The sequence below is a fragment of the Balaenoptera physalus genome (genome assembly GCF_965194825.1).
Source record: "Balaenoptera physalus genome assembly, chromosome: 11".
In the NCBI taxonomy this organism is placed as follows: domain Eukaryota; kingdom Metazoa; phylum Chordata; class Mammalia; order Artiodactyla; family Balaenopteridae; genus Balaenoptera; species Balaenoptera physalus.
In genome coordinates this window covers 64,927,254-64,947,887 of record NC_138896.1, presented here as the reverse complement: position 1 = coordinate 64,947,887, position 20,634 = coordinate 64,927,254, and the positions used below count along the sequence as shown (strand labels likewise).

At 54.9% G+C, this 20,634-nt stretch overlaps 1 protein-coding gene and 1 long non-coding RNA gene across 4 annotated transcripts in view; one reads left to right on the top strand and one right to left on the bottom strand.

Moving 5' to 3' along the window:
- LOC309637795 overlaps positions 1 to 20,634 on the top strand; it is a 27,925-nt gene extending 7,291 nt beyond the window's left edge. The window contains exons 2-5 of one of the 2 annotated variants that reach the window (XR_014250803.1): positions 7,229 to 7,402; positions 9,149 to 9,235; positions 17,084 to 18,728; positions 20,556 to 20,634. This is a non-coding gene — a long non-coding RNA (uncharacterized lncRNA). Of the gene's footprint in view, positions 1 to 7,228; positions 7,403 to 9,148; positions 9,236 to 17,083; positions 19,326 to 20,555 lie in introns of those variants that run through there. The other variant, XR_014250804.1, reaches the window with a different exon arrangement.
- Positions 632 to 20,634, bottom strand: part of CCDC13 (coiled-coil domain containing 13) — a 30,921-nt gene continuing 10,918 nt past the window's right edge. The window contains exons 6-15 of one of the 2 annotated variants that reach the window (XM_082412810.1): positions 19,362 to 19,466; positions 17,054 to 17,215; positions 16,263 to 16,439; positions 14,153 to 14,359; positions 12,473 to 12,612; positions 11,908 to 11,991; positions 9,573 to 9,695; positions 5,229 to 5,383; positions 3,106 to 3,220; positions 632 to 2,548 (exon numbers count right to left, since the gene is read on the bottom strand). In XM_082412810.1, the coding sequence (XP_082268936.1) occupies positions 2,389 to 2,548; positions 3,106 to 3,220; positions 5,229 to 5,383; positions 9,573 to 9,695; positions 11,908 to 11,991; positions 12,473 to 12,612; positions 14,153 to 14,359; positions 16,263 to 16,439; positions 17,054 to 17,215; positions 19,362 to 19,466 (1,428 nt within the window). In that variant the 3' untranslated portion in view covers positions 632 to 2,388. Of the gene's footprint in view, positions 2,549 to 3,105; positions 3,221 to 5,228; positions 5,384 to 9,572; positions 9,696 to 11,907; positions 11,992 to 12,472; positions 12,613 to 12,637; positions 13,280 to 14,152; positions 14,360 to 16,262; positions 16,440 to 17,053; positions 17,216 to 19,361; positions 19,467 to 20,634 lie in introns of those variants that run through there. The other variant, XM_082412809.1, reaches the window with a different exon arrangement.

Below are 20,634 nucleotides of genomic sequence, written 5' to 3'. Positions count from 1 at the left end.
CCTGAGGGCTGGGAGGTCCTCCTCAGGGCCGCAGGGACAGGCGCTGCTGCTCAGGAGGGGCCGCAGGCACTAACCTGGACAGACCAGGTTGCCGCGCTCCATGCTTGGCCCACCTGAGTTAGATCCTTCAGGGCCTCAGCCCTTGGTCCTTCTGACAACCCTTTCTTCTCCTGGGCCTTCCCCTCCCCCGACTTGCCCACCCACACCTCAGGGAGACTGGAAAGACAGCCCTCACCCCACCCAGACCTGGGCATTGAGCCCGGAAGCCAACAGGAAAGGTGGGAGGCTCTGAGATGCGGCTTTCTGTCTCTGCATACCCCCAACCCATCCCGCCCCGTCGCGGCCCTCTATTTCCCACGCCTCTCTGACCGGACAAGCAGCTCCCTGAAGGCCGCAGCAGCAAGTCAGATTCGCCTCTGGGTCCCTCACAGGCCTGGAGAGGCTGGTATGCAGTTGGCACTCGATGACTGCTTGATGGCCAGCTGGCTCGGTAGATGGTGGCCTGGGAATCTGTCTCCCCATCTGATCTGGGGCTTCCGGGAGCTCGGGGACTGAGTCTGCCTCACCTGGCACCCCCTTGCCTAGGGCAGAGTAATTGCTCAACAAGTATTTGTGGAACTAATAGAGGTAATACTGTGGGCTGACGTTTATTGAGCGCTTACTGTGTGCCAGCCGCTGCACTAGCACTTGGCACCTTTTAACTCAGTGAGTCCTGAAGAGGGATTCTGCTGGGGGAATGGAGCAGACCTGCTCTAAGCTGGCTCCTCCTCACACACACGTGTATGCGTGTGTGTGTGTGGATGTAGACGCACATTCCCGCTCGTAAAGACCGGTCACTTGTGTCACTTGTGCAGTGACTCACATATGCGGCATACCTACCGTGAACCCCCTCCATGGGGGAAGCTACCTGGGGCTTCTGGGACCCTGTCTGCTTGAGCCCTTCCTCGGGGATGGGGCTGAGGAGGGACTCCATGCTGGCCCCCCTACTCGGAGCCCTGACCCTGCATGGGGTGACAGGTCTAGAGACCCCCAGCAAGTGTAGTGAAGGCCATCAGGATGAAAGGGTCCTGTTTTCCTGTGAAGGAAGTTTTTCTCTGATCCCATGTGAAGGGAAATGGCCAGGCAGGGCCTGTGAGTGTGGAGTCAGCACTGTCTGCTGGTACATGTGTGTCTACATAAGATTCATGCTCCTGAGTCTAGGTATTTGTGTGCATCTGTGTCTTTGTGTGGGCCCCTGTGTGCACAGGTGTGGCCCGGGTGTCTGGGGTCGGGGTGTGCGGCTACCCTCCATGGAGCTACCCCTCCGCATGGCAGTAACTGCAGTTGAGAGGGGTGACACTGCGGCAGTCACAGAGGGGTCTGGGGGCTCTCCTGCAGCAGCCCTCCCAGTTCACCCCTGTGCTGTGGTGAGGCAGGTACACTGTGCCTTCGCCTGGACCCACTGCCTCAAAATCCCCCTGCCCAGAGCTCCAAGCCGGCCCCACCTCTGCCCTCTGCCACCAGCACCCATCAGCTGCAGCCTTTTGGAAGCAAAAAGAGGTGCCTCTTGGAGCAGCTGGCAGGGGGACAGAGCTGCCCAGCAGTGGGTTGGCACGCCCACCCTGGGTAATCGGATCCACTGGAGGACCCTGGCTTTTGCAGGCAGGCAGGCCAGCGTTAAATATTAGCTCCGTGTCTTTCTGTGAGCCTCAGTTTCTCCATCAGTAGAACAGGGTGACAACCCCCTGGGTTGCTAGAGGTCTAGATGGGGTCAGGTTTCCACAGTAGGTGCCCACTCACTGGGAGCTGTGGTGATCATGAAAATCATCATTATTATTACAAGCCTGAGGGTCTGCACCTAAGGAAGAACCCTAAGGGGTGGGCCGACAAGGTGGCTAGGAGCGTGGTGCCCCCAAGTCTGTAGAGGGTGGGGATGCCCACAGATAGAGCAATGGAGGTAGGAGTGGGGTGTGAGGATGCGCTGGTGAGGGAGGTGGGGCGGGGCTGGGCGGCCTGGGGGATGCACCCAGCCTGGAGCCCTCTGGGCTCTCCTGCACATGTGGAGCCCTGTGGGCATGCAGGGTCCCCCGCTAGGCTCTGGGATAAGCACCTGCCCAAGGGACTGCATCTGTCCGTTCACAGCCGGCTTCTCATCCCAGAGCTCTTGCTGATGCCGACGGGCTGCTGGCCTCCTCCCCTGCCATCACTAAGCGTGCCCAGGGCTTCTCCTTTGCCCTCCTGCCATGGGATGTTGGCTCTTGTTGACCTTGGAGAGCCTCTTCTAGGAGAAGGGGCCCAGCTGGCTGCCCAAGGTTGGCTTGCAGGAGCAGATGGAGTCCTCAGATAGAGCCTCGTCCTCTCAAGGCCTAAGGCTGCCCCGTCCAGCCAGGCTGACACTGGGCCGCCATCCTAGCGCTTGTCCGCCTTCTGCTGCCGCAGGGCCTGCAGGAAGACCCCCTTCACCTGGCCCAGGGTCTCATGGTACATTCGGAAGTCCTCCTCCTTTCCCTGGAGGGCACTGCCTAGGGCAGCCTTCAGCATTTCGTTCTCCTCCAGCTGGATGGCCAGCCTAGACCACACAGAGAAGAGGGCTCAGCGTGGCTGAGCTGGCACACGTGAGTGTGTGTGCATGCGTGTAGAGGCCCCTGGGGATGGCTGCCAGCTCGGCTGCTCTTCAGACTCAGGGTACTCTCTGACCTCCTCTCAGGGACCCTTGGGGGAATACCATGTGGGATTCCTATCTGGGCCCAGCCACAGCTACTGGGCCTGGTGCCCTGTTGTTCCCCCAAATGTTGGCTGCCTCAGGCATGAGTACTAATTTATAGAGGTTCCCCCTTTCCCACCACTGCATTTGACCTTAAAAGGTTTAATTGAATTAGAAAAGTGGGTTCAGTAACCCACACTTGATAAAACATCTCTTGGGACCATGGGCTCTTTAGGGTTATGGCTGGGTTTCTCTGCCCTCTGATGGCCAGTTACTGAATTGCAGGCCTAGAACCCAGGACCCAGCAGGACCAGCCTTCTGGGCAAGTAGAAGTCAAAGGGGGAGGGACGTGATCCCTCTGCCTATCAAAACACCTCCACCCAGGCAACACCACCCTTTCAGGAAGACGGGGCAGGGAGCACCTGGTGGTCAGCTCCTCCATCTGGGATTCCACGGGCACATTGGAGATCTGGGCGGAAGATGGGTCCTTCCTCTCACTCTCCTTTGGGTTGTGCCTGGTGTTAGAGGTGGGCACACCTGTGGGGCAGCAGCAGCCACTTTCTGTGATGAGGCCATGGCCCCGTGTTAACACGTCCTTCTCCCACCCCCAGCTGTCCACTTCCTGCTTCTCCACTTGTTGAAACATTATACCTCCTTCAAGGTGCAGGACAAGGGCTGCCTTCCTCCAGGCCCTGACTGCCCGCTTTGTACCGAGGTGGTTCCTCTCACTACTCTCTCCATATTTGCACTTTGTAAGTTTCTGGAAGGCAGCTGGGCCTGAGGTCTGGCCTGCAGGTTGAGTCTGAGTCTAGGCTGTCACTGCATCTGATGCCCTCTTACCACTGGGTCCCCTGCCTCCAGTCTCCATCCACACTCACAGGGGATCCACGGTGGCTGGGGCCAGGGGACAAAGAGTGCTCAGAAAAAGAAATCAAAGCCCACCTGGTGGGGAACTCGAGCACTGTCACAGCATCAGAAAACCTCTGTGCTGAACAGGCCCTCAGGGGCGGCATGGCGCAGGGAAAATCACTTGGCATCAGCAGACCTGGCTTTTACTTCCTGCTGTGTGGCCCCAGGTAAACCATCAACCTCTCTGAGCTGGTTTCCTCACCTGTAATGTGAGGATAATAGTTCTTGCCTCTAGAGCTCTGTGAGGCCACAGTGAATACACATTTGGCCCTCAAGGCCTGTGTGATGGGACCACCTCCTCAGCACCTCGTGACTTCCCTACCTCACCACATATTCCCCTCCCCATGATCCAGTCTCACTACATCCAAGCCTCAAAGCCGTGCGCCCACCTCAGGGCCCTTGCACTTCTTCTTCCTTCTGGTATCTATGCCACATCCTCACCCCCTTCCACCATCCCTGCTCAGACATCAGCTCATCAGTTAGGGTGGCCGCCCCGTAGAAGACAGCTGCTCTCTGTACCTCCTGTCCCCTTACTCACCTGTAAGGCACAGCACCCGCCTCCATCTGACCTACCATCTTTTACTGGTTTATTGTTCTCTTCCCCACTGGCAGGGAACTGCCATGAGGGACCACATTGCACAATCAGGCTCCCTGTTGTACAGGTGGAGGGGTGTGCTATGCCCCCAAGAGGGGCGGTGCTCTTCCCATGTCACAGGCCAGCATGGACAGAAGCCACGTGGTCACTTTCTCCCCAGGCAGTTGCCCTGCCCTGTCCAGGCAGGACCAAAGTGGTTTTTCCTGCTGTGGCTTAGCTGTCCCTAGTTGGGAGCCCGGCCACTTGGCAGGAGGTGGGTCCATGGCCTGGAGACACTACATTCCTAAGGGACCTGTTTTTGCAAGCCCAGCAGGGCTAAGCCCTCAGGACCTTCCCCAGCCTGGACTCAGCGGCTCCTGGAAGGCCCCTGGAGCCCTGGCCCTGCTGGTGGGAGAATGGCACCACTCCCGCTCTGTGCCCTACTTCTGGAATGTCCTCCTGAAACGTTCTGATCTCTGCACTGGGAAAAAACCTGAGTGTCCTTGGCTGGGGGCGGGGGAGTACTGGGGTGTTGAGAGGCAGGGAAGTGGGGGGCAACACCTCTACTCCCGAGCCTGGAGGGGCTGGGATGGGGATGTAGGAGAGAGGCAAGCTCATCCTCTTCACACTGAAGGTTCTTCCTCCCCAGACGTGGCTTCTGGTTCTGGCATCCCACACCCTCACTTCCCCAGCCCCACAAGATGCTGCCACTTCTGGAGACTGTACCTTAAGAACCACTGTGTTAGAGCAGTAGAACTAACCTTTTGATTTAGGACAACTAAACCGTCCTCTGGAGCTGGTGTGGTCATGTGATTAGGATCTGGCCAATGGGATGAAAGCATAAGTGACACAAGCAACCTTAGGGTCCTGCCCTTGAAAGGTGAGGAGCTCAGGAAAGAGGGAAGAGCCAGTCAGCAGCAGTGGTCAGCCCCTCCGTCAGGGGGGAGCGCTGCCTGCCCCTGCTGCTGTGTGTCTTCTCCCCCCGGCCCCCGAGCCAGAACCAGGAGCCCCAGAGCGCCGTGGGCCCAATGTGACCCCGGGCCGGCCCCACCTCAGCCCTACCTGTTTTGCTCCTGGGGGCTGCTCTCTGAGAAGCTGACGTCCTCCCAGGCTCCAGGCGCATCTTCTCCAGGTGCTGCTCCAGCAGCACGGTGCGGTGCCGCTCCTGCTGCAGCTTCCTCTCTGACTCCAGAAGCTTGCTGTTGCTCTCCTCCACCCTGGTGATGAGAGAGCAGAGGCTGCCATAATCCCTGGCACCCCACCTGCTCAGGCGCTCAGAGAGGTGGGCACACCGTACACCAGCGGGCATGGGACTCGTTCTTCCTGGTTTTTATTGCAGTAACACAGGAATGTGCATTTTAAACCATATCGTTCTCTCCAAGGCTTAAAATGAAACAAAAACAAAAACAAAAAAACACACAGCCTCTCCCCACCCCTCCTCACTCCCAATTTCTGCTCTCCAGAAGCAACCACTTCTACCGCTTTTAGCTGTTTCTACAGATGCTTAGGCTGCTATTTTTTTGTCTTAAATATAATCTTTTGACTTCCTGTCAGGCAACATGAGAACTTAGTTTTATTTTAGTACTTTCTCCTTGCCAAATAGAATCGCCTCTCCACCTCCCAATGTAGTTATATTACCATTTTTTGGCTCAGTTAATGTTAGGTGGTGTATTAGTTTTCTATTGCTGCTGTAACAAATTACCACAAACTTAGCTTAAAACAACACAGATTTATCGCTCCATGGTTCTGTAAGTCAGAAGTTCAGCAGGTTCTGTTGGTTTCTGTGCTCCAGGTTTCACAAGCAAAAATCAAGGTGTTGGCTGACCTGGGCTCTTACCTGGAGTTTCTAGGGGAGAATCTCCTTCCAGGCTCGTCCAAGTTGTTGGAAGGATTCAATTCCAACTGAAGGACTGAAATCCCTGTTTCCTGCTGGTTGTTAGCTGGGTGACTTTCATCTTTTAGAGGCTACTTGGCCCCCTCCATCTTCAAAGCCAGCCAGATACCCTTTTCATGCTTTGACTCTAACTTCTTCTGAAGCATCTCTCTGGCCCGGGTTGGAGAAATTTCTCTGCTTTTAAGGGCTCAAGTGATTAGATTGGGCCCACGTGGTAATCCAGGATAATCTTCCTATTTCAGGGTCCATAACGATCATTACATCTGCAAAGTCTCTTTTACCATATAACATAAAGTATTCACAGGCACAAGAGTGGGGTGAAGGGCACGGAGGACAAAATCCTGTCCACCACAGGGGGTTACATTAGGACGATTATTCAGACAGGCAGTATACTCATGATTACATTCTCTTTCTTATTTGCTTGCTTTTCCTGGAGTTAGTGATTGCTTTCTGTTTGTTATTATTATTGTTATTATTATTCTGTATATGCCTGTCATGAATTCATGGGCCTTGAAGAACTTGTTATTTGGTTATTTCACTAAAGGATCTGATTAATTTCACTGAGGCTGGGGCTAAGGTCCTTCTTGTGGTTAGGTATGGCATTTCAGACTTCTGTGATACTGAAGGCTCAGCGAGAAGGCCAGGACTGTCCCAAGAGATCTCACCCAAGCAAAGGATTACATACATACATACACACATGCAAATCAGAGTGGAAGCCTGGATATGTACGTGCAGAGTTGGAGGAAGTGTTCTTCCCACCTTGGTGAAGAGTCAAGAAGGAACAGAATGGTAACAGTTTTGAAAAGAATGCAACTACCAACACAAAACTGTATGCCAGCATAGTATACAGCTACTAACACAACCTGTTCAAACGTGTTCCTTGAAACTCATTTGCAAAAGCAAAAGACTAAAATAACCTAAAGGTCCATCAACAGGGGAAAGACCAAATGAATGGTAACATATTCACACCATGAAATATGGTAGAATATGATGGAGTAGTGCTGTTCAACACAGTGGCTGCAGCCTCATGTCCACATGTAGCTATTCAAATAAAAACTAATGAAAATTAAGTAAAATTCAGTTCCCCCAAAGCTCTAGGGTATCCGCTGAGAGAGAATCACACACGCATGACTCTGAGAGTGAGTGTCTCTTTAATTTTGTGCCCTAGGTGCCTTGCTTGCCCCACCCTCATCCCAGAGGCCCTGGAAGATGAGGCACCACATGGAGAGAGAGGCCACATACAGGAGAATGGAGGTGCCCCTGCTGAGCTGGCTGAACAGGGCATGTGAGTGATCCAGGTGGCATGATGTGAAGCAGAATTACCTAGGCCACCCACAGAATGGTAAGAAAGAATAAACCATCGTGTTTGAGACCACTGGGTTTGGGATGGTGCAGCAGTAGATAACCAAGTCACCTTGATGCACAAATCCACTGCCCCCAAACTCAGGTGTAACTCAAAGCAGAGACTTCCCTGGTGATCCAGTGGTTAAGACTCTGCGCTCCCAATGCAGGGGGCCGGGGTTCGATACCTGGTCAGGGAACTAAGATCCTACATACCGCAACTAAGCCTGCACCGCAACTGGAGAAGCCCCTGCACCGCAGCGAAGACCCAGCGCAGCCAAAATAAATAAATAAATAAAATAAATAAATTAAAAAAAAAAGAAACTCAAAGGAATTGGGAGAGAAAGTCATAATTGGGTATGTTTCTTCCATTGGATAGGCTAGAGGCTTGTACTATCCATTATATATATTTTTAAAAATTTATTTTATTTATTTATTTTTTTAAAAATAATTTTATTTATTTATTTTTAATTTTTGGCTGTGTTGGGTCTTCGTTGCTGCGCACGGGCTTTCTCTAGCTGCGACGAGCGGGGGCTACTCTTCGTTGCGGTGCCTGGGCTTCTCATTGCGGTGGCTTCTCTTGTTGCGGAGCATGGACTCTAGGCACACAAGCTTCAGTAGTTGTGGCTCGTGGGCTCTAGAGCACAGGCTCAGTAGTTGTGGCGCACGGGCTTAGTTGCTCCACGGCATGTGGGATCTTCCCAGACCAGGGCTCAAACCCGTGTCCCCTGCATTAGCAGGCAGATTCTTAACCACTGCACCACATAATATAATGGAGGGAAGCCCTCCAGTATATTTCAATGACAGAAAAAGAATTAATGTTACTTTTTCTCATTTGCTTGAGCATGTCTGAAATTCATACCCTCTCTTTTCTACTGAAAAGAAAACAAAGCTGATCACTCCTCACTGCTTAGGGAGTGGCCATCCCAGCACCCCAGCTCCTTTGGTGACTGTACTCCATCTTTCCCTTTGGCAAGCTGCCCCTCCTCCATTTCATTTTTTTTTTTTTTTTTGGCCGCGCTGCACGGCATGCAGGATCTTAGTTCCCCGACCAGGGATCGAACCCACACCCCCTGCAGTGGAAGTGCGGAGCCTTAACCACTGGACAGCCAGGGAATTCCCACCCCTCCTCCATTATGTCAGCACTTGGAGGTCCTTCCAATCAGGGTGCCTGGCCTGTGTCCAGGGTTGGACGTGTGAGCCACCCAGGCCAGCTAGACCTTCTCTCCTAGAACCCACTGGCACAAGAACTGAAAGCCACTGGGCCTACATCATTCCAGTGGCCCAGGAGAGACCACTCAAGGGTTCCTGCTACCAAGGTCCCTGGATCTTCTTGGGCTCCTCTTCTGCCCTGCAAAGGAGGGCAGTACCTTGGAGTCGGCCAGCACCTTCCCACACTCTCCTTTCCCTTAACTTAGCCAGAACTGGTTTCTTTTGTCTGTCACCAAAGAGCCCTGACTGACATGTGACACGGCCTGTTCAGGCAGACACTCAGTGGTGTCCTTTATATTTTTCAGTGCGGAGGTCACATGGTTGGGCCATGTGTTGGCCTGGGCACCTACAGTTCTTGCCAAAAGGGTCACTTGAGCGAGGAACGCTGATTTATCTGAATAGAAATCTGTCAACAACCCCTTGGAGGAAACCAAACCCCCTGGTGCACTGCCTTGGGTCACATACTTTCCTCCCCCAACCAGGGAAGTCTCAGCTCCCCATCTATCAGCGGCTCTCTTCCTCTTTGTAATTCCAGACCTCAGTCTAGCCTGGGACTTCTTCCCACCAAAGCCGCCAGTGACACCGAGTACAGTGCCATGTTCATCCTAGATCTTCATTATTGGTGAGTTGATCTGACTCATTTACCTACTCCAGAGAGTCCCTCCCTTGAGATGCCCACCTCACAGCCACCTGCATGCAACTGTCCTACTGGGGGCACGTAGGACAGGGCAAACCACAAGTATGACAACAGGGCCCCGAGACTGAGGGGCACTTGAGGGTCACGTGAGATGTGGCTGGGAATGCCCGGGGCCAACACTGTGGGAGCCAGACTCACCAGTGAGGTGGACCCAGTCATGGACGCGGCCTGGCCTCTGTCCAAGAGGGATGCCCTTGGGCCAGGCTGCCCACCCCCAGCCCACCTAGGCCCGTGAGAGTGCATCCCTGGCACCAGGTGTTACCGTTTCTGCAGAACGGTGACAAACTCGGTGAGCCGGTCACGCTCCACCTCAGCGGCCTGCCACAGGGCTTTGAACTCTGTCACCTGTGTCTGCCAGGCTTTTTGTTCTGGGGAGTCCGAGAACCTGGGGACCAAGGTGCGGGCAGAGGTCATTTAAGGGTTACCTGAAGAGATGCTTATCCCTGTGGTGGTGGGAGGGGCTGGAAGGACATTCAGGGGTCCTCAGAGGGAGCCAGAGAGAAGAAGCCAGTCCAGTGCCTCCTGGCCTCTTCCGCTGGCTTCTTCTCACTTTACTATTCCCAGCCCTGCTGAAGTCTCTAGACCTCACTTAGCTGGCTCCAAAGCCAGACCCCAGCAGGGCTACAGTTTCATCAGCACCTCTGTCCATCCAATCCCTGTAGGGGCCTGGAATTAGTCTGGCTGCTATGGAAGTTGGCTCTTGGGGACCTGGGGGTGCCCTGGGAACCTGTGTGGCCTGGGACCTGACCGCCCTTCTCAGTGTCAGGTAGGCCCAGCCTCTGTCTCCCTGTCAGCCTGTCCTGGCCCTCCTGTATCTCCTGGCATGGCCCTAAGCCCAGTCCACTTTCCTGGACCCTGGACACTTGCTTTGTAATTTGGTCAGTTTTCTCCAGCCCTGATCCAGCCCATCACCGGTTCCCTCCTCACCACTGGGCCTTACCTGCTGGCTGGGGTTGGGACCCAAGGTGAGCTCTGTCCCCGACCCCAAGCCCCCAGAGCCCATGTGCGAGTGCCAAGCTGCTTTCTGCTCTGCCCTCACCCTTCCCAGGGAGACCCTGGTGATGCTGACTTGCTCTTCCAGAATCATAGGAGGGCGGGGCCCCAGTCCTCCTTCTAAATGGGGGTTGGTTGAGATGGGCTCTGAGGACTACAGGCTTCTCCATTTTCTGGCCCCTAAATATATACTCTAAGGCCCTGCCGCTCAGCGTGGTCTTTGAACCAGCGACTGTGGCATCACCTGGGAGCTTGTTGGAACTGCAGGATCCCATTTCCTGCAGGATCTGACCTGAGGAATCAGAACCTGCATGTAACCTGGCAGATCCTCAGCTGATTCGTGTGCACAGCGCAGTGGGGAACCCTACGCCAGTCACCCCTGTGATCTCACGTGTTGGGGGAGGAGCTGATACCCTCGCCCCGCCTGCCTCCCAGGCACCCCGTCAGAGCTGCCATGCCATCCCTGACAGTGACCCCACACTCTCTGGGGTCACTCCCACCCCGTGAACGTCTGTCCTGTCACTGGCGGGAGAGCACTGTAAGTTCCATGAGGGCAGGGCCCGCACACGGTCGGGTTCAGTAAATATTTGTGTGTGGTGGAAGAAACAAGATTAAGAACCAGCAGTCTGGGCAGCCCAGGGCACGTCGGCTCCTGTATCCCTGTGGAGTACAAAGGTCATGGCCACATAAGCCTGGAAGGGACCTTGGGGGCATCTTGTCCGTCTTCTTGCCTCTACTACTGTGACAACCACGTCAGAGTGACAGAGCCTGTCTGTTTTCCTTGTGGTGTGAGGAGAGTGTGGCAGGGGCCCTTGAGGCTCAGAGTTGGGCCCCTCTCTCCCAGTGCCCTTGTGACCCCAGGCTGCTGGATGGGGCATCTGCAGGGGTGGCCTTGGCTCACGGGTACCTGGGCTACCAAACGGCAGGCCAGAAGTATCCCAAACACTTCTTGAGGAATAGCAGCCCAAGGAGGACCGATTTGCCGGAGCCACACAGCAAGTCAAACGTGAGACGAGGGCCCCTCAGAGGCTCGACCGGAGCCTGAACTGACCTGCCCGAGGAGTGGGAACGGCAGCTGACAGCAGGAGCATGGCTCCAGTGGACAGTGGGTAGGGCTCGGGACGGGGCTCCGAGGCAGGACAAAGCCACCCTGTGTCTGTGAGCTGGCAGGAAGAACAAGGGCCCATTGAAGCCCTAAGGCTTGATTCTATCAACAAGAGGGGGCCAGAGAGCTGAGGGGATATCAGTGGCTTAAAGTGGGAACCCATATGACGTGCAATTCTCCCCCTAGAGATGGACTCTCGATGCGCAAGAGGAGGCAAGGGAAGGTGCTGGGCTCCAGGCCCTGGAAGACTCCTTGTGTTAACTCTGTGGTAGCAGGAAGGAACACTAGACCAAAACTGTAGTTCTGAAGCCGCTTGCCCTATCACCTTGGATAAGGCACTGGACCTCCCTGACCCTCCATGTCCTTATGGAACCTTGGAAGAGTCCCTGGACTTGGCCTGGCCTCGGTTTCCCATCCTTGTAATGGGATGGCAATACTGACTGAGCAGTCAAGCATGGGAAGGCCTGTGAGGGCCCGGGGGTGGGGCCTGGGTTCCTACCTGGGTGAGGGCCCGTGAGGACCGTGCAGGGAAGGCCATGTGAGAGCAGATTCCACCAGTGTGTGGCCCAGGCTGGTCACGGAGCTGTGCGAAGGCGGAATGGGCACATCACCACGGGCAGGCAGGCTGGGCCCAGCTGCGCGGGGAGCAGGGGCCCGCAGGGAACCGGGGAGCCAGAGGAGGGGACCAGCACCGGCCCTTGCAGCAGCCCTGTGGATTTGCTGCCCTCCTTTCCAGAACTCTTGCTTGCTCAAAACAAGACAGGAGCAGGGGACATCAGAGCCTCGAACAATCCAACACAGGTGTGTTTGAGAATCCTAGAAGCAGGTGAGATTCGAGGCCAGCTGGGAGAGGATTTTACAGGGAGCCGCAACCAAACGCTCTTGAAGTAATAGTATCTGGACCTAACTGGCTCCTTCACGCAGATGCAGGGCTGACGGAAGCCCCCCCGCCACTTTGGAAGGACAACACCACAGACATCATAAAATTGCACCCGTGGCTTCCCATCCTTTCTTCTGAATAATTAATATTCACTTTCCAACCCCTCCATCCCACTTTGTCTTACCGAGAAGATCCAAGCCTGCCAGCGTGATCGCCTGCTGAGGCCGGGGACTTGGTCAGGCCCGGGTCCTCGGGGAACTTGGCGGAGGCCGGGTTGACCTCGGGCCCACTGGACCCCTCGCCTACTCCTTTATTCCGAAGATACTGCAGGGAACAGATGTGGGTTCCATTCTCAGGGCTTTGGCTCAGAGGCCTGGAGAAGGCAGGAGGGGGCCTTGGCTTGATTTTGGGGCTTTCAGGGGAAATGAAAGAGGCTTCTTTTCAGGAGTGCAAAGCGAGGCCTGTTTGGTGAAGGCGCCCCTTGCATTATAATGACAGCTAATAATGCCTCTCTTCAGAAAGGGAGCTTCATGGCCAAAGGAGGGTGACCGGGCCAGGAAGCTGTTCCACATTCAGGTCCCAGGGGGAAGTATGGGGACAGGCCCACCTCTCTAGGTAGCCCCACCCACACGGATGAATGCCAGGTGTGAGTTGAGGCCACTGGCCTTTGTCAGCTGGAGACACTCAGACCTTCCCCCTTCCCTCCCTCTTCCGGATGGCTGGTGGGGCCGGCTGAAGGAGGAGCACTGGAGGACCCCCAGCAGGAGGTCAGGCTGCCATCAACGGTGGGCCAGTTGGTGTGAGCCCCAAACAACCTGGCATGTCCCCCAAGCCCTGCCCATCCTGAGAAAACTCGCAGTGTGTGCCAGCTTTTCTGGTGGGTAGTGCTTGGCCCCAGCTGTCCGGTGGCCTCTGAGGTGAGAATCAGCCTTCTTTTGTGTGCCTGGAGCCAGGACAGCGGTGAGGTGAAGATGCTGTTCCTTCCAGGCCTCTGCCAAGGGAAAATATCTTCAGGAGCTCACTCCTTAGACGAGCATTGACTGAGCAACTACTGTGTGCTCAGTCTTGGGCCAGGCACCATGGTCTTTTTCCCCTCAAGGAGAGGTTGGGGGAGAAAACAGGAAATTGATCACACAGCGTGACCAAAGTTTGGCTTGGGAATGTACAGGGAGTTAGGAGAGTGCCCAGGAGGGGCACGTAACCCAGAATGGGAGCCCTGGAACTTCCTGGAGGAGCTCTTGACTAATAAGATCTAAAGGCTGAGGGGGAGGAAAGGGAAGGTTTGTGCTTCAGGCATGTGCACAGGCCCAGAATGGGGAGAAAGCAAGGCCACGGAGGAGCTAAATGGTATCCACATGACCAGAGTTGTGGAAAGTGGGGAGTGAAGAGAAGATGCAGGAGGGAGGGCAGCAGGAGCTAGTCACATGGCACCCTGCAAACTGGACGAAGGAGCGTGGCTTCCCTTCGGCCATCCCACTGCCTGGAATGTGGATGTAAAGGCTGGCACTGTGGCCACCATCTTGGACCATGAGGATGAAGGCCACAGCTGGGGAGGGAGAGGGTGAGCTGGGAGGAGCCCGAACCCTTGAGGCTTGAGTGAGGCGGAGGGTGATGGGGAGCCACAGACAGGTTTTATGTGGAGCAGGGAGACAATCTGGTGTGTCCCTTCGAGAGGAAAGGTGCGTGCACAATGGGCCGGGGAGCCAGATGGAAGCAGGGAGCCAAAGTGGGACCAGGTAGGATGTGGCACAGCCCAAGTGAAGGCAGGTGGGGAGAAGTGGAGGTGGCTGAGGTTTCTCTGGATACCGGATGGACTTGCCAGGACGTGGGAATGGATGCTGGGCTGAGCCAGCGCCCTACTCACCTGCATACTGAGTTGCCCGATCTCCACCTCCAGCTGCCGCACCTTGGCCTCCCGCTCAGCCACCGTGGCCCGCAGCTGGGCCACGAGGCTGCTGCTCTGCTGGGCCTCATTGTTGAGCTGCTGGTCCAGGTGGTGCCGGGACACTCGTGTCTTCTCCTCCTGCAGGCTCAGGCTGCCCAGAATCTCCTGTAGCTGCTTCAGCTGGTCCTGCGGGGCCAAGTGGGAGGGTGGGCGAGGGTCAGCCATGGCCCTGGGTAAAGAAGGACACGAGAGAAGACCGCCTCCTCCCACCCCCAGCTCCCACCCCTTCCCTGCTCCCTCGGGAACCTAACAGTGGGACGCTAGTGTTTCCCTGAGAAGCAGGAGGAACACCTTGCCTGTCCTCAGGGGGGGTTCAACCAGGCTTTCCTGTCCTCAACTTCTTTCTCCCTGAGATCGGGGCTAAGAAGGACATCCACGGGGCTCTCAGGACAACAGAAAACAGCTCAGGTGGTGGCCCCTCAGCCAGTGGGTAAAAAGAAGCCCTATCCCACTGTGCTGGAAGACCACCTTTGAAGGCAGTACCTGGACCCCTCACCACGGATCCTTCAGCACCTGATGGAGACCCCCATCCCTGGAGATGCTCCCAAGGAGACCTCTGGGGTGGAGACTTCCTGCCTGGGGGGCTGGGAAGGACCATATTGGCGACCTGGAACAGGTGAGGGTGTTGTCTTCACATCATTTTGGAGGAAATGGAGGCCCAGAGAGCCCAGGACACACTGCTGGTGAATGGCAGGGCTAGGGCTTGTTTGCAGCTCTCACCATGCACCTTCAGTGACAAAGAATAGTGGCTCCAGGGACCTCAATGGACATCCAGCCCACACCTTATTTAAAAACTGGGAGCTGAGGCTTCCCTGGTGGTGCAGTGGTTCAGAATCCGCCTGCCAATGCAGGGGACACGGATTCGAGCCCTGGTCTGTGAAGATCCCACATGCTGCGGAGCAACTAAGCCCGTGTGCCACAACTACTGAGCCTGTGCTCTAGAGCCTGCGAGCTACAACTACTGAGCCCACGTGCCACAACTACTGAAGCCCGTGTGCCTAGAGCCCGTGCTCCGCAACAAGAGAAGGCACCGCAATGAGAAGCCCGCGCACTGCAATGAAGAGTAGCCCCCGCTCGCCTCAACTAAAGAAAGCCCGCGCACAGCAACAAAGTGCCAACGCAGCCAAAAATAAATAAATAAAATAAATAAATTTATAAAAATAAAATAAAATAAAAACTGGGACCTGAGGCTCAGAGAGGGGATGCAACTAGCCTAGAGTCACACAGTGAGGTATGAACAGAGGGGGCCCAGATTCCAGGTCTTCTGTGCCCTGCCCACCACCCTGCCTGGTGAATTATTATGAACCAAGGCATGCCTAAGCCAGCGTCAGTTCCGCCTTGCACCACTGTCAAGCCAGTCATGACCACCCCAGGGGCCTGTGGGCACAACTTGGAATTCAGAGGCCAAAACCCTGGGGTGGCTCAGGCCCCAGAGAGAAAAGGCCAGGTTAGGGTCAGGAAAGCAGTGCGGCTTTGTTAATCAAAGGAGGTTTTACGATCAGATAAATCTGGTTTGAATTCAGTTGTGTGGCCTTGGATGACTTATCTAGCCAATTAGAGCCTTGGTTTCCCCATCCGTGAAATGGGATTATGTGTCCCTAAGGGTTATCTTGGTGACTAACCATTATAAACTACACCGCACGTGCCCAGAAACGGGGGTGCTGTATGCTGTCACAAAGACAAGGATATGCACCAGCTCCCCCCTCAGTTGTCCCTTCCGTTCCTCCATGAGAAATATCCCAGGGTGTAATCCCATCTGCTGCCCCCTCATCCTCTTCTTTCTCCTTTGGGGTCCACAGGTGCAGTGGCTTGTGCCCGGCATCAACCTCACATGACACAACCTGTACTGGCCCTCGGGCAGCCTCTGAGCTGCTCCCGTACTTGCGGCCAAGCTTTGGGGATGGGCCCAGTGGAGGCAATGAGTTCCCGGGTTATGCAGGTGGCATTTTGGGGCGAGGGAGGGCTCCAGGGGGGCTGGGGCTGGGTCACAGGTCTCTGGGTGGGGCGGGGGTCCCAGAGGTGGCTGTACCATGAGGGCATCGATGAGCTCGTCGTCATGCCGGCCCTTCTCCACGAGGGTCCCCATCTGACTCCTGAGGGTCTTCACTTCGCTCGACAGCACCTTGTTCCGGGACCTCACGCCCTCAAACTTCTTTTTCAGCTCTTCGAGCTCTCTCTGGAGGGCATCCCGCTCTGCTGCAAGTTTCTGTAACCAGAGGGCGCGGTCACGGGCTGCAGGGCTGAGTGGGACTCGGCCCACGGCTGAGCCCTCGCTTTCACTGGCTGGTGAGGCCAGAGCTGGGAGGGGACTTGTTGAGGTCACAGAGCAAGTCAGTGGAGCCGGGCCCCTGACTCCCAGCCTCGGCCTCCCGGGGTATCAGGCAGCCCAAGCACATGATGGACATGACCCAGATGGATGACAGCCTGAGAACACAGGGGCCAGACTCGGACACGAGAGGAAACCCACTGGCCAACGCTGGGTGTGTCGTCCCGAGGACCCTCAATCCCTGCCTGAGAGGCAAAAAGAGAAAAGCCATGCTTCGGTGGACAGCGCCAAGCCTGGGGTTCAAACTGAAGTGCCTTATTCCACCAAGAGCTAGTTTCAGGTCCAGCATCTCCAAAACAGCCAGAATGGGGCCACCCGACGTTCATGAAATGGGCCTTGGGTGAGGAACCAGTCAGGCAGCTCAAGGGGGATGGATAGGACGTGAGGAACATGCACAGAGGTGACCCCAAACCCCAGAGCCTCCAAGTCCTCACAGGGGTGGTCGTGGTCTCCTGGCCCCAGGCGCCCCTGACCTCCTTCCAGGCACACGTTACCTCCCAGCTTTCCTGTTTTTCCCTCTCCAGGTTGCGGATCCTCAGCAGATTTTTCTCCTGTGCCGACAGCTTCCTTGGATCGGGATAGACAGACAAGTTGTCACTGGCTGTTTCTACCGACCGGCTCCGAGTCTGTCCCAGCTGTTTCTCAAGCTCTCGAACCTGAGGGTGGTTCCACAACAGGTCTGCAGTCAGACTCGACCCTCAGGGGGGCCGCCCTGTGATGTGGCAGGAGACCCCACTAGACAGACGACAACATGGTTCCAGGTGGACGTGGAGGTCCCTAGGAGAGGGACTGGGGTGGGGGAGGGATGGGAGGGATCTGCGGTGGCATCCTGAGCAAAACAAGGGGAGACACTAGGGAGGTTTAGCTTGGAAAAGAGAAACTTCAAAGTAAATGAGAAAAATCACCCTATCTCTGAGGCCAAGAAGCAGATGTGTAGCCCCAGGAACTTGGGAGGGAAAGAATAGCAGGTCTCAGTACCAGGAAGAGCTAACAGACAGGCCACCCAAGCCTGGGTGGGCTCCTCGGGTGGCTGCGGGCTCCTGGCCACTTGGAGGAGATGCTGCAGAGGGCGGGCAGGGTTTGGAAGCCAGGAGACCAGCTCAAAGCCTCGCTGGCTGTGTCACTGTGCACAGATTACTTAACTTCTCTGAATCTCAGGTCCCTCATCTGTGAAGAGGCCTGTGAGTACACGCTGCATAATGTTGTTATGAGAATTCAGTACCCTGAACTTGTCTGAGCCTGGGAATCCCCAAGATGCTTCTTGGGATGACAAATCTTGGGGCCCACTCCATACCAACAAGTCAGAGCTCCAGGGGAAGAACTTGGGGATCTGCATTTTAAAAAAAGTGCTACAGGTGATTTTTAGGATTAGGCAACTTCGAGAAACCCCAAAATGGCCTGGGTGAAGCCCTCAGCACAGGGGAGGTGAATGTCATCCGACAGAACGATGGCTTTATCACACTGGGTTTAAAGTGGATAACTCCTAGGGTCCTTCTAACCCTGATTTCCATGTCAACACAACATAAATGATGGAACAAAGTTGGGTAAACCTGAGCCAGGGGCAAAATTCACTAGGATCCCTGGTAAAGGGCCTCAGCATGGCTTTGAAAGCACATTTCAGTGCCCTCGTGTGGCACTGTGTGGTAATTCCATCTAAACGTTAAAGAACACAGTACTATTACTTTTAACCGTTTGTTTACACAGCTTAACAACACTAACAATAATAACTAATGTGTTGAGTGTTTATTATGGCCAGGCACTGTGCTGGGCACTTCCCAGACGATATTTCACTTAACCCACAACAACCCTACAAGGAAGGCATTATTATTTCCATTTTACAGGTGAGGAGACTGCGACACAGAGAGATGAAGAGGTTTGCCCAAAGACACCAAACTTATAGACCAGTGACTGAGGCCAGACTCAAACTCAGGTCTCTTGAACCACAAGGCCACACACTGGTCGTTAACCACAGTTTTTCAGAGACCTCTCCCCCTTCATGTTGGCTTCAGGGATCCCACAGGAGACCCTGAGGGTACAAGCCACCTGGGAACCTGGGGATGAAGGCGATGCACTTGGCAAATAGTGGAAACGACACACCTATTTGTGTGACTCTTGGTTTCTTGGTACAGCTAACCTTCGGATGGTGTCTCCTGCATGCCAGGCACTGTGGTAAGCAATTTACACATCTGTACTCATTCAGTCCTCCCAACAACCCTGTGGGGTAGGCACTGTCATTATCCACAGTACACAGAGGAGGAAACTGAGGCACAGAGAGGCGAAGCAACTTGCCCAAGGCCACACAGTTGGTGGGTGGTGGGCTGGGATTTGAAGCCAAGCAGTCTGGCTGTGGAGCCCCTGTTCCTAGCCTCTAGAGATGCTCCAAAATATTTAGAGCGTAAAGAGGGAGACAGGCTAAGTTTTTTTTGCGGGGGTGGTAATTAAAACCTTCAAAAGCCTACAGGCATCTGGACGAAACTGGAAAAAGCCTACAAGTACAACAGTCACGCAAATTTACATGAACTAGGGAAAAAAAATCTGCCTGGAGTAAAATAAATCAAAGGCTCTGGCATTTGTTGAGCACCAGTGCCTGGTATGTAGTGTTATATAAATGCTCGTTCACTTAATAACAAATGAAAACCAGGCTGGTTGGGGAGAATGTAAAACAACAGCCCTGCAAGTGCGCTCTGCAGAACCTAAAGGCCTTTTTTGGGTTCTGTGTCTCTAATGTGGGTCAGCGTGGGTCTTTCTGGGGCATTTAAAACCTAACGTTCAGGGCCAGGAGAAGTCTGATGACTCACTCACCTTGCTCTGCAAGACGAGAATTTGTTGAGCCCGACCCCTCCACGTCCCAGGTGAGGACAGGAGCTGCTGGATGTTCACATCTTCCCCAACCTCACTGGTTAACACCTGAAAAAGGTGAGGCCTTCAGTATGGCTGGGAGAGAGGGCTCTGCCAGAGCCCTAAAGCTGCTGCACGTGCACAAACAGTGCTGGGTGCATGGGGCTCCCTGAAGGCCTGGCCTCCACCTGCACAACCTTCCCCCTTCCCCCGCTCCCCGCCTCAAAGGCCAATTGACCACACTCCAAGAGCAGCTCTCCCTGGGAAAGCAGTGAACCCATCATCCCCAGCACTTCTTGGTGATGCTTAGAGCAGACAAGGAACTGCTGACAATGCCCAGGTGGGGCCCCTTGCCCTTGACACATTCTGGGATGAGTGAACCACAGAGTTGACCAAGACCTGCTCCAAATTTGTTCACCTGTCACCCAGAACTGAGATCATTCTGGATGGCTCCAGGGAGGACATGGCCACAGGGCCTCGCCCTCTGTGCAAAGCCACTGACAAGGGGCCATGTCTGAGTGCAGCAAAGAGGGGGGGGCTACCGAATGTCACTTGGGGATGTTTGGTTCCAGAAGGGTCCAGCTTTGGGGCTGTTGCAGAGAGGTGTTCAGGCCCAACTTCGAGGCTTTGAGGTGGAAGCAGTACACCCCAGCTTGTGCCCTGGGCCCCTCTGCAGCCTGTCACGGAAACCCATCTAGCGTACCAAGTCTCTGGTGCTTGTTTCCACAATAGAACTCTGTTTTGGAAATCTTGGCTGGCCCGAGTGGTTCCAGCAGGAACCGCTGCTGGTGGTACAAATGCCAGAGAATTCACTATGTAAATAAAAATAAATAATGAAGCAGCTGGGCCTGCCTCCCAAGTCCGAGCATTTTCCTTTGAAAGGGGCCTTTAACACACAAACAACCTTTACATTTTCTAATATTACAGACAGCAGAGGGCAGGAGATGGGTCTTGGTAGGCTTCCAAGTCCAAGGTGGCTTATTAAGGAGATGCCCAGGATCTGTTGGGGTGCACATAGCACAGGGAAGGTTTAAGGGCCCCTCCAGGGTGGACAGCACTGTGCTCCCCCGTCCAGGGTTGGGCGGGCACCACAAGGGCTTCTATGCAGGGCCCCGCAGGCAGCCAGCAACCCCCCTCACCTGCTGGGTCTGTTTCAAGGGCTGGTGGAAGGAAGTTACTGGATCTGAGCCTGACCCAGAACAAGCAGCATGATGCTCACGGGGCCAAGCTCCTGAAT